The sequence below is a fragment of the Archocentrus centrarchus genome, chromosome 12 (genome assembly GCF_007364275.1).
Source record: "Archocentrus centrarchus isolate MPI-CPG fArcCen1 chromosome 12, fArcCen1, whole genome shotgun sequence".
Classification (NCBI taxonomy): Eukaryota; Metazoa; Chordata; class Actinopteri; order Cichliformes; family Cichlidae; genus Archocentrus; species Archocentrus centrarchus.
In genome coordinates, this window is record NC_044357.1 from 8322881 (window position 1) to 8333287 (window position 10407).

The 10407-nt window shown below is 38.1% G+C and overlaps 2 protein-coding genes across 2 annotated transcripts; both read right to left on the minus strand.

The window, feature by feature from the left end:
• Nucleotides 1-1913: 1913 nt before the first annotated feature.
• Nucleotides 1914-6384, minus strand: LOC115789686 (protein AMBP-like). The gene is made up of 7 exons (XM_030743205.1): nucleotides 6073-6384; nucleotides 5392-5537; nucleotides 5225-5301; nucleotides 4993-5112; nucleotides 4436-4537; nucleotides 2401-2444; nucleotides 1914-2312 (listed from the first exon to the last, which is right to left on the minus strand). The coding sequence occupies exons 1-7, from the start codon at nucleotides 6187-6189 to the stop codon at nucleotides 2256-2258; spliced, it is 663 nt and encodes a 220-aa protein (XP_030599065.1). The 5' UTR covers nucleotides 6190-6384; the 3' UTR covers nucleotides 1914-2255.
• A 620-nt stretch (nucleotides 6385-7004) lies between these two features.
• Nucleotides 7005-10407, minus strand: ptgdsa (prostaglandin D2 synthase a). Its single transcript, XM_030743055.1, has 7 exons — nucleotides 10249-10407; nucleotides 9124-9263; nucleotides 8586-8662; nucleotides 7899-8009; nucleotides 7706-7807; nucleotides 7563-7594; nucleotides 7005-7460 (listed from the first exon to the last, which is right to left on the minus strand). Exons 1-6 carry the CDS (start codon nucleotides 10333-10335, stop codon nucleotides 7563-7565), a joined length of 549 nt encoding a protein of 182 aa, XP_030598915.1. The 5' UTR covers nucleotides 10336-10407; the 3' UTR covers nucleotides 7005-7460.

Below are 10407 nucleotides of genomic sequence, written 5' to 3' on the forward strand. Positions count from 1 at the left end.
TGAAAAACAAGTAAAAGAGCAAAGTTCTGCTTCTCTGTATCTCACTTTGTATTTTGTCTTGTGTCAGCTGACCACAGCAATGTAAACAAATCAGTGCATGTCATGATTTGAGAGACTAATGAGTAACAAATCCATATTAGTTTAACCTGATCTGTAGCTCAGGTTAAACAACTAACTCACCTACCTTGGTGAGTCAGTTGAAGGCTACAGCTCTATCCTGCTCCAGTCTTGTATTGCGTAATTAGCTGTTAGCAGGTCAAGCTTGCAGTATGTATCTGTGAATGTACAAACCACTATCCCAGATCAGGATCACACTGGAACCTAAACAGCAGTAAGAGAGAAGAAGAAGGTTGGGGAGCCAAGAGGACATGATGTGACTGGAATAGGTGATGCAGAATCACAGATATGATCCCATATCAGACCTGCATGTCTGAGGGGTTGGATTTGACTGATGTATGATTCATGAAAATTCCATCTGCAGACACAAGACATGACTACTACAGGACACAGCCAGACTGTGCAAATTATAAGGTTTTAAGGTGAAGACATGATGTTAAGAGCAGGTTAGGGTAAATTTATAAGGTAAAGGAGGGTGGGGGATGCAGTAAAGTAGGTGTGCTGTGAAGTCTGTACCACAGTAGTCTGACCCTTTCTTCGAATCAGACAGTCAGGTGTAGTACCTCTATAATGTGTTTCACAGTGACTGCACTGCTAATTGCTCACCATCTCCACAAGCGTGCAGGATTCTGTTTCTCACCGCTGAGGGAGTGGTGCAGAAACTAGTCCTTGGGGCAGTGGTTTCATACAGACAACATTGGTGCATGAGATATTTTATCACACATCCCATGCTTTCAGTGCTTTTGACTCAAACAGCATTGTCTCATTATTACCTCTGCTGTTTTTGGTGGTGTTTGCGTGCGAGTCATTCTCGCATGTTGTCATGTTGTCTGCAAACATGATAGATTTAAAAGTTTTGGATGAATTCTAATAAAAAAAAAACTTTGTAGGGGCGTAGAGTGGGGTCATGTTAATAACCCATTAAAATCTGGCTCACATAAATCAACATCTTCAAAGTCGTTTCATTTATTGGTTGAAAATCGTCAAAAAAGCCTTACAACTTAGAAACTAGGATTCCTAAAAGTGTGGTGTGTGTTGTTAACGTATAAAGAGTACCATATAAAGAGTTAAAATGTCACATTTGACCTCTGACCTCTCTGTCAGGGTCAATAAACTGATCTGAAGGTTAAAGTGATAATAATGTTATATAGAGCCATTTAAAACTGTTTCTCATTTTTTGGAAAACAAAATAAACTTGTGATTAAAAACTTTTTTCACTTGATATTTATTACTAAACATTTAAACAAATTTTACTAAACAATGAAATGAAACCTACATGTGTACTATACCCACATAAATAAAAAATAACTTATCATAATGACATAATTATGTCAAGTAACAAAATAACAAATAACAAAAGCTGGCACTTCGCACTTTTTTTTAAAGTAATTTTTAAAAAACAAACAAAACTAAATGAATATTCATACCATTCAGAATATAACAGCTGATGAGGCTTTGAGGGAGGCTTCAAAGTTAAATTCTTAAGTTAATTTTTTTTTTTGTTTTAAGCTTATTTCACACATTTAAAAACCATCTGAGCTTCAGAGCATGTATCAACTGTATTTAAAACCTTGCAGTATAAGATATGATCTCTGGGTTTTATTACATAGTCTAAAGATCCAAATCAACTCAGAAAAACTTTAGGCTTCAAAGACACTTCTATACATTAAAATTTCATTGACTGTGCTTATACAGCATGACAACGTGATTGTTTTTTTGTGATGATTCTTTACTTTAGATGTTACACTTGTAAATAAATATTTATTAAAAGGATCAAATTGGACAAAAACACCCTTCATATGTTTCTTATATTTATATTTATTATTAATACACACATAGTTGAAATACCTGGGGTCAACTATTCAAAACAATGGACAGCGCACAAAAGAGGTGAAGACATGAATGCAGGTATGGTGGAGCGGGTGGAGATGAGCGTTGGGGTAATTTGTGACAGAAGGAAAGCAGCAAGAGTGAAAGGGAAGATTTACAAGACGGTAGCGAGTCCTGCTGTGATGTGTGGTTTTGGGACAGTGGCATTAACAAAAAGCTGAGAGGCTGAGCTGGAGGAGGCAGAAATGACAAAGTTAAAGACACAAAGCTGAGATGGTTTGATCAGTTTCCCTCTCAGTGAAGTCTTCTCAGGGATGAATCTTACAAGGCGCCGCATTTCTTTTTGACCTCTTGGGAACAAAAACCTGAAATAATGACACACAAAATATCACCACTGGAGACTAATCACTTATAAATCTGGGGTTTCAGCTCGTTGCAGTGTGAAGCATGTACCTGAGTAGGTGGCTCTGTCTTCTGTTCACCTGGAACACACTCACCTGTGAAGACAAAGTGTAGAGATTTTTTTGGTTTTGATTTTTTAGTTTGCAGTTCAAAATGCAGATAAAAAAAAAACTTGCAAAACACAAACATACTGTACATAAAAAACAACAATGAACACAAAGTTACATATGGGAGTGAAAATGCTACAATAAGGGTGTCAAATGTAGCTGCACCATCAGTTCCTCTTGATGGCTTTTCAAAATATGAAAATTGCAAAGGGGGACTGCACCATTTTTGCACTTGTCACTGTATGAATGTACACATGAGATTGCTCAGCAAACCACCATTTTTATTCAAGACAGAAATCTGAATGACTGTCAGTTTTGCAGCCATCTTTAACAAAGATCACCTGGAATAACACACCGAGGTAAGATGGTCAAGCCTAAGTGCTGTGTTAGTTTTTTAGAAATCCAACAGCTACACTTCTTTGTAATGACGATAAACCACTGACATTGCATTTAACAGTGCCATGAAAAAGTATTTCCTCATTTCTTAGTTTTTCACACATTTGTCACACTTACACGCTCCAGAGTGTCAAACAAATTTTAACAAACCAGTTAAGACAAACATAACCCAATTAAATACAAAGTGCAGTTTTTAAATTATGGTTTCATGAATTAAGGGAAAAGAGCTATCAAATCCTACCAGGCCCTGTGTGAAAAAGTAATTGTCCCCTCTACATCATAATTTAACTGTGATTAACCACATTTTTGGGAAAGTGGAGTTTAATTTCACCAGACGCACCCAGGCCCGATTACCGTCAGACCTGCTGAATCGAGAAATCATTTAAACCATTATCCACAAATGGAGAAATCGTGGAACAGTGGAAGACCAAAATTACTCCAGGAGCACATCGATGACTCATCCTGAAGGTCACAATAGAACCCAGAACAACATCTAAAGAACTGCAGGCCTCACTCGCCTCAGTTAAGGTCAGAGTTCATGATTCAACAAAAAGAAAGAGACTGGGCAAAATCGCATCCACGGGAGAGCTCCAAGGAGAAAACCACTGCTGACCAAAAAGAACACAAAGACTCATCTCACATTTGCTAAAAAACATCTTGATGATCCCCAAAAATTTTGGGAAAATATTCTGTGGACTGATGAAACATAATTTGAACTTTTTGGAGGATTCGAGTCCTGTTACATCTGGTGTAAAACTAACAGCATTTCATAAAAAGAACATCATACCAACAGTTAAACATGGTGGTGGTAATGTGACAGTCTGGTGCTGCTTTGCTGCTTCAGGACTGGAATAACTTGTTACTGATGGACGGACATTCTCCTTCAGGATTTTCTGGTAGAGAGCAGAATTCATGGTTCCATCAGTTCCCGCCCTGAAGCTCAGGTATGCTTGGGTTATGCAGCAGGACAATGATCGGAAAGTTCAGCAAGTCCATCTCTGAATTGCTCAAAAAAAACAAAAATGAAGGTTTTGGAGTGGTTGGGTCAAAGTTTGGACTTAAATCTGATTGAGATGTTTTGGCATGACCTTAAACAGACTGTTCATGCTGGTAAGCCTCCAGTGTTGCCGAACTAAAACAATTCTGCAAAGAAGAGTGGGCCAAAATTCATCCACAGTGATGTGAAAGACTCGTTGCCAGTTCTTGCAACCATTTACTTGGCACAACCAATTATTAGGTTTAGGGGGAAATTAGTTTTTCACATATTGCCAGGTAGGTTTGGATAGGTTTTCCACTTAATTAACGAACTCATAATTTAAAAACTGCATTTTGTATTTACTCAGCTTACCTTTGTCTCATAAATCAAAATTTGTTTGATGATCTGAAACATGTGGCAAATATGGAAAAAACTAAGAAATCAAGAAGCGGTAAAACACAACATTGTATGTAGTCAGTAGTGAGACCTAATATGATTACAAAAAAAAAATGGAGAAGGAGTAGTGGAGCTACTGAACAAAGTGTGTTGAAGATGGAGATGCCAAGTGTAAGAATTATCATAAGCAGTCCTCAGGGAATGTGTGTACCTTTGTACTGATTCACGATGACAGCATCTTCGCTCATTCCACGTTGTCTGACCAGTGTTTTAAAGTGATCCATCACAGCAAGACTTGCTTCCACAGTCCGACCTGATAAGGAGAGAATGTCTTTACTATTATTTCTTATTATAACATATATTGCTCTTGCTCTGTTAAATACTTTAATGACTCAGAAAGGAAGTGTTAGTATTAGCGCATTTAAAATGTGATATCAAATTCATAAAACTGTCACATTTTTATCATATATTTTAAAGCATCATTATAGTTTCAAATAAGCAGTGGATTTTAATAAGATTTCAAGTCTTTGCAAGTAGGCTTTGGGAATATGAAGCCTAATATTAGCTTATTATAAATGTTGGAACGCATTTGTTACATTTAATGGATATTGGTTGATAAATTAAAGGACCTGTCTATTGTTTTAAGTTGGATCCAAAGAAATGTATCATTAAAAATCAAGACATATATATATATATATATATATATATATATATATATATATATATAAGAAAGGCAAAATAGCAGAAGGTTCCAGAGTGGTCTCTCACTGTAAAGCTTGACTATGGTGGTTTTATTTCCCGATGGTTTCTCTGTGCTCAGCAGAAAAATGACAGCATATTCATCATAATTGGTATGAAGCACAAAGGCATCAACATCTGCTCCGAGCCCTGCAAAAAATAAAATGCAAATGCACCAAAGCTTCTGAACTTTTTTATTGCACTACATAAGGCACAGAAAGGATGTACAGTACTGTATAAGTAGGAATGCAGGAAAACGTACTTGCTGCATGGTAGAAGAATCGCCCTGGAGTGTTAGTCAAACTATAATCTGTTGACGTATCTGTACACAACCCATTCCTATATGCAGACACACAAACACATCAAATGTTATGCTGGGTGCAACATACTCATCTGCTGTATGGGCAGCAGCATGCATATGAATTTGACCTGAGAGCAGAAGCTGTCATTGTGAAGTTGCCCTCAGAAGCAACATGTTTCAGCTCCAGCACAACAGTCACAGGGTTTCCCCTCTTGCGCTGCATATAATGAGGGCATGTAGACACCACTGCCACCTCATACCACTTCCCCATAAACTGCAAGGAACACAGACATACTTTCATGACACACAAGGCCACCTTACATCACCCATAGTTCTGAGTTTAATGAGGAGTGCTGCAAATAGACCTGCTGATGGAGACCACAGGGAGCAGGAGGGGTGTGTAATTTTGGAGATCAGTGAGTTATGCAGGGCAGTACAGTGAGTCAGTGTAGATGAATCAGCAGGGGTGTGACATGTTCAGTTGACTTTGCAGCATTGTGGATAAGCTGAAGTTTGTCAGGAATTCCTGCCAAGGTTGCTTTGCCGTAGACAAGGCGTGGTGTGACCAGACTTATTACTGTACATTAAAACATTTGCATGTGGATTGATGTGCAGCAATAAGCAAACAACAGTCTCACAAATTACTGTTAACCTGAAGATGTTAAATCTTTGCTACTAAAATGGAGTATTAGTGATAGTCTCCACCAAACAGGCAACAAATATGTTGCCAGAAAAGACAGGTGGACTGCTGAAATCATTTTAATAATATAGAAAAGGAAAATAAAAAACACTCTATTTTTTCCACTCACCTGCTCCAGATCAAAATTCTCCTGTGTGAGATTTTGTGGCTGCACATGGGACACCTGGAGGATCAAGACAGTCCACCCCATGAACAGTACAGACCCCAGATTCACTGCTCCCTGCATATCGTTAGCTTGCCTGTTTAACGTGTCTCTCTCTGCCTCCTCTCAGAAACTTCCCTGCTGCCTTTCTGGGTCAAACTGATACCCTGCGTATGTGGCTTTTGTCAATCCCCTCTCACTACACTACCAAGAAAACACACAACTTAAAGAGTAAAGTTCTGATGATCTCTTTATCTGGTTCAGTGTGTCTGTGCACAGAAGTGTGTGCGTGTCATTGTGTGTTTATTGAGCCAAATAATCAGAAATGAATTGCTGGAGTTCAGAGTTTGATGCTAAAACAAACAACTGATCAATATAAGTTAGTCTTTAACAGATGAATAGTGGGGAAGTGCAGCATTAGTAGCTGCTTCAGAGACTTTTTGATATTACCACACTCATAAATGTCCGTTCATAGCTCTTTTAATCTCATTTTACAGGGTGTCATGATTTCTGCATTATAAATCATGTATTACATATGGGTGTGTGGGGATATCTGCCATCTGGTGTTCATGTGGCAAAACACTTGCTTTTGGCAACCTTTCGACCACTTGCTGTGAGCCATAGATACAACAGAAACTGCATAATCTACTCACACATACATTTGCACCCAGTCTGGATGTTTATTTAACAATGTCAACACTGTGAAAGTGTACAGCTCATTAGGTTCAAGTTTACGTGGGAGAAGCAGTCGACATCTGTGTTTGTCTCTTCAGTGTGAAACTATGTATTGATACTTTATACAAAACTGGTGAAGTATTTGTATCAAAATAAATCTGTAAGTTGCAAAAGATGAAATAATCAACTAGAATCACCTGTTTCAGAAAAAAAAATGCACGGGATGTAATTAAAATAGATTTATTGATACATTAATGAGTATATCTCTAAAATTACAACTGTTAAAGGTCACTGTCAGGTGATGACCATGTAAATGACAGAATAAAGCACAGAATCACATGCTAACATGCTTTACATGCAACCATAATTCAATAAAACTCAAATCATCAATGGAAGCCTGGAGATTAATGTTTATTTAACTACGTTAACATCTAAGAACTATGAAAATAATGGGAAACACTACATAATTGAAGCTGATGTGATGTATAAGATGAATGCAATCAGCAATATCTGCTACTCGCGCAATTTGCAGTCAGCATCATGTTTGCTGAAATAAAGTGTCTTTTTTTTAATAATACTTTATGATACATGAATACTTTCAGAAACTGGGCTCAGACACAGAGCTGGAACAGCACACCAGAATACATGCTGCCACTTTCATCGCAGGCACAGCAGGGAACCTAGAGGGAGAAACAGAAGTGATTTTGCCCTAGTTGGACACGCACCCATATTTAAAATAACCTCCTATAGTTTTTGATATATATAAATATAAATTGCCTTACCTAACGTGTAGATCTTGATGGTGCACAATTCTCTGTTGACAAGAAAACATACAGACGCAAATGATGCTAAACTTTCTTCATCATGTGTGTACATGGATATATAGTATGTGTATGTGTGGAGGTGGTCCCCCTGCGCTCTTCACCTGCTGGAGGTGGAATCACCACAGACTCTCTGGGTAAGCCGCGAGACAAAGTAAAGGCTTTAAACTTCTGTATGACCTCAGGCCTGACGCTCAGAGCACGACCTGCAGGCACGCGCAGAAACACACATGTAGCGTACAGGAGACAGAACTGCAATGGCTCACATGTTCAGATGCATCTGTGAGTGTGTCTCACCATAAAGTGCCACCTGTGTGTATTCTCTGTTGAAAACCTTGTGCTTAAGGACCACAGCATAGTCAGTGTAGTTTGTTTCCACCACTGTGATGTCCTTCACCATGTTATGGCCTGAAAGAAAACACAGCACAGAAGGGAGGGGTGAGCACTTCTGATTGACCGATGGAATAAATACAATTTAGATGAAAGAACGGTGCACTAATGCAAATTGTGCTGTGTGTGTGGTACCTCCATAATGTGTAAAGGATATTTAGATTTTTTTTATAATGTGCATATGTTACTGAAAATGCCAAAAGTTAAATATGTCTGTGTAACTTGATCCAGGTCATAGCAGTCTCTACTGGATACCCAGTCGGCCTTTTTCAAGCTCCAGAGACAAAAGTTTCATAACAACAAACAAACTGTAAAATCCTTAAAACACATCTTTATTGTATTAGAAAAGACAGAAAAAAAGGACAGTATATTTCTGTGTTTATTCTGCTTTTGTTTCCTGTTCTGACTCAGTGTCATTACTTTGTCACATGTGCCTGAGCAGCATGGTTTCATCCTTGTGATCACTGTGGTTGTTTGCTGATCCTGAATGTAAACTGCTGCTGTGAGCACCAGTCAAGTCTTTATTTTATCATGAAAAAAAGTCATTTGTCTTTGGATTTGATATTTTTCTGAGTTAAACTAGAAAAGACTCACGTGTGCTGAAGTAGGTGAACTGTCCAGGTACGCTGGTCCTCTCATACTGGTACTTTTGACTCTGACAGCCAAAAGGTCTGAAGAACACAGAAAAAAAAAAAAGTTTATTCCTCTGCCTGTTTGTCTCTTTTCCTTGACTGGAACATATGTGATAGTTTTGTTGTCAGTCATTCATTAAAACATGTCCAGTACAATACTGAAGTCCCTTTAGATGAAGGTCACCACTCAACAGCCCTCCTGTAACACCTTTTTTGCTCATATTTTGGGCTGCTGTTTTGACATATTATGTGCATTAACTTTAACTTCAGTGGTGACTGGGACATAAAAACTGCACGTGCAGACTCATCAGTCAAATCTGATTCAAGGAACTTTAAAAGTTTCCTGACTTTACCCCAAAATAAGGTTTTAATTAAAGTTCTACCACCATCTATGCTACACAGAATTCTCACAGCTTTCTCTGAGTGTATTGTCTCTTCGTGTCCACGTATTTCAACCGTGATCCCATGTCACCCCTACATGCGCACACACACAGACTCACGTTGCCTCCCACATTGTGAGATTAACATTGCCGTTTGGCAGCGGTGTGACGATGCCCACTGAGGCCTTAATTTGGCTTCTGTAGGGGACAAAACTCGGAGAGTCATAGGCGAGCCCCACGCGATACCATTTCCCTGCAAACTAAACACACACACACAAAAACAAACAAAAACAGCACACAGTTTATTGGACATTTATTGACTGAGCAGTCATGCACAGGGTACATGTGACCTGTCTGTCATGGTCACAAACTCACTGAGGGATGCAAATAAAAAAAAAAAAAAAAAGTTTTATGTACATAGTTTCATGATTTAAATAAAAATAACTATTTTCCTGAAACAATCAGGCTCTGTATTTTCATGTGTTGGCACTATTCTTAGTTGTGTAATTGGTGCACTAAGTATTTAAGGAAGCAAAGTGGGCTGTGTGGGATTGGCTCAAAATAAAATACAGTGCCTGTGTTTATCCTAATGAAGGAACATGTGTCCAAGTGAAACGGTGCGGCTCACATAGTTTCATCATAGCTTGAGTAAAGCAAACACTTGTGTAAAACATGGCATCCATACTGATCTGCAGCTCCTTTAAAATCCAAGTGGATTTTATACTGCAGTAAATGTTTTACATTTATTAAAGCGTATATGCCGCTTCCATGTAAAATGATGTTTACTTGATTTATACTTAAAGACAATAACTATGTTGCATGACAAAGATGCAAAAGTGTCAGCTTTCATTCTTATGGGTCAGACAAAAGTCTACATATTAAAAACCAAAACATAAACCTTTATTACATTTTTAAAAATCCAGGTGGGAAATATCAGACAATCAGTGCTTACTTTCTATTTAATAAATATTTTATTTATTTTTATATAAAACTTTTTAGGTTTTCTTCATACTAAGAGCAAAACCTAGTTACAAATGTATTAATGATGACAGCTGTCTTGTTCTAAGTTAGCAACTGATTAACTGTTTGCAAACTATCCACACAGATAAACTCATCACTGCACAGTAGATGGTGTTATGCAATAAAAAAAAAACAAGAGCAACTGTTTATCTTTTAAAGAAAGACTGCTTACAAAAATACAAACAACAACGACAACAAAAAAACCCCAATCACCCTCCATCCTACCTTCTGCGGGTTAAAATCTTTCTGCGGCTTCACATTTGCATGTACCATCATTGTGCACAGCATCACCATGGCGACAGTCATCGTCATGGCTGAAGAAGGGAAGCGGAGAGGTGAGTGTCTGCCCTGAGCCTTGAGTGAAATGTGCAGCCAAAAGGCAGG

Bases quoted from the DNA above. Each gene is read 5' to 3' on its own strand.
- LOC115789686 (XM_030743205.1), bottom strand. From the start codon at position 6,189: ATGCAGGGAGCAGTGAATCTGGGGTCTGTACTGTTCATGGGGTGGACT. The intron at 5,113-5,224 runs GTACGTTTTCCT...TATTTTTTGCAG, and splicing joins ATTCTTCTACCATGCAGCAA to GGCTCGGAGCAGATGTTGAT. The intron at 2,445-4,435 runs GTACACACATTC...TTGTCTTCACAG, and splicing joins CATCGTGAATCAGTACAAAG to GTGAGTGTGTTCCAGGTGAA.
- ptgdsa (XM_030743055.1), bottom strand. From the start codon at position 10,335: ATGACGATGACTGTCGCCATGGTGATGCTGTGCACAATGATGGTACAT. The intron at 9,264-10,248 runs GTAGGATGGAGG...GTGTGTGTTTAG, and splicing joins AAGATTTTAACCCGCAGAAG to TTTGCAGGGAAATGGTATCG. The intron at 7,595-7,705 runs GTGAAGAGCGCA...TCTTGTCAACAG, and splicing joins GGTGATTCCACCTCCAGCAG to AGAATTGTGCACCATCAAGA.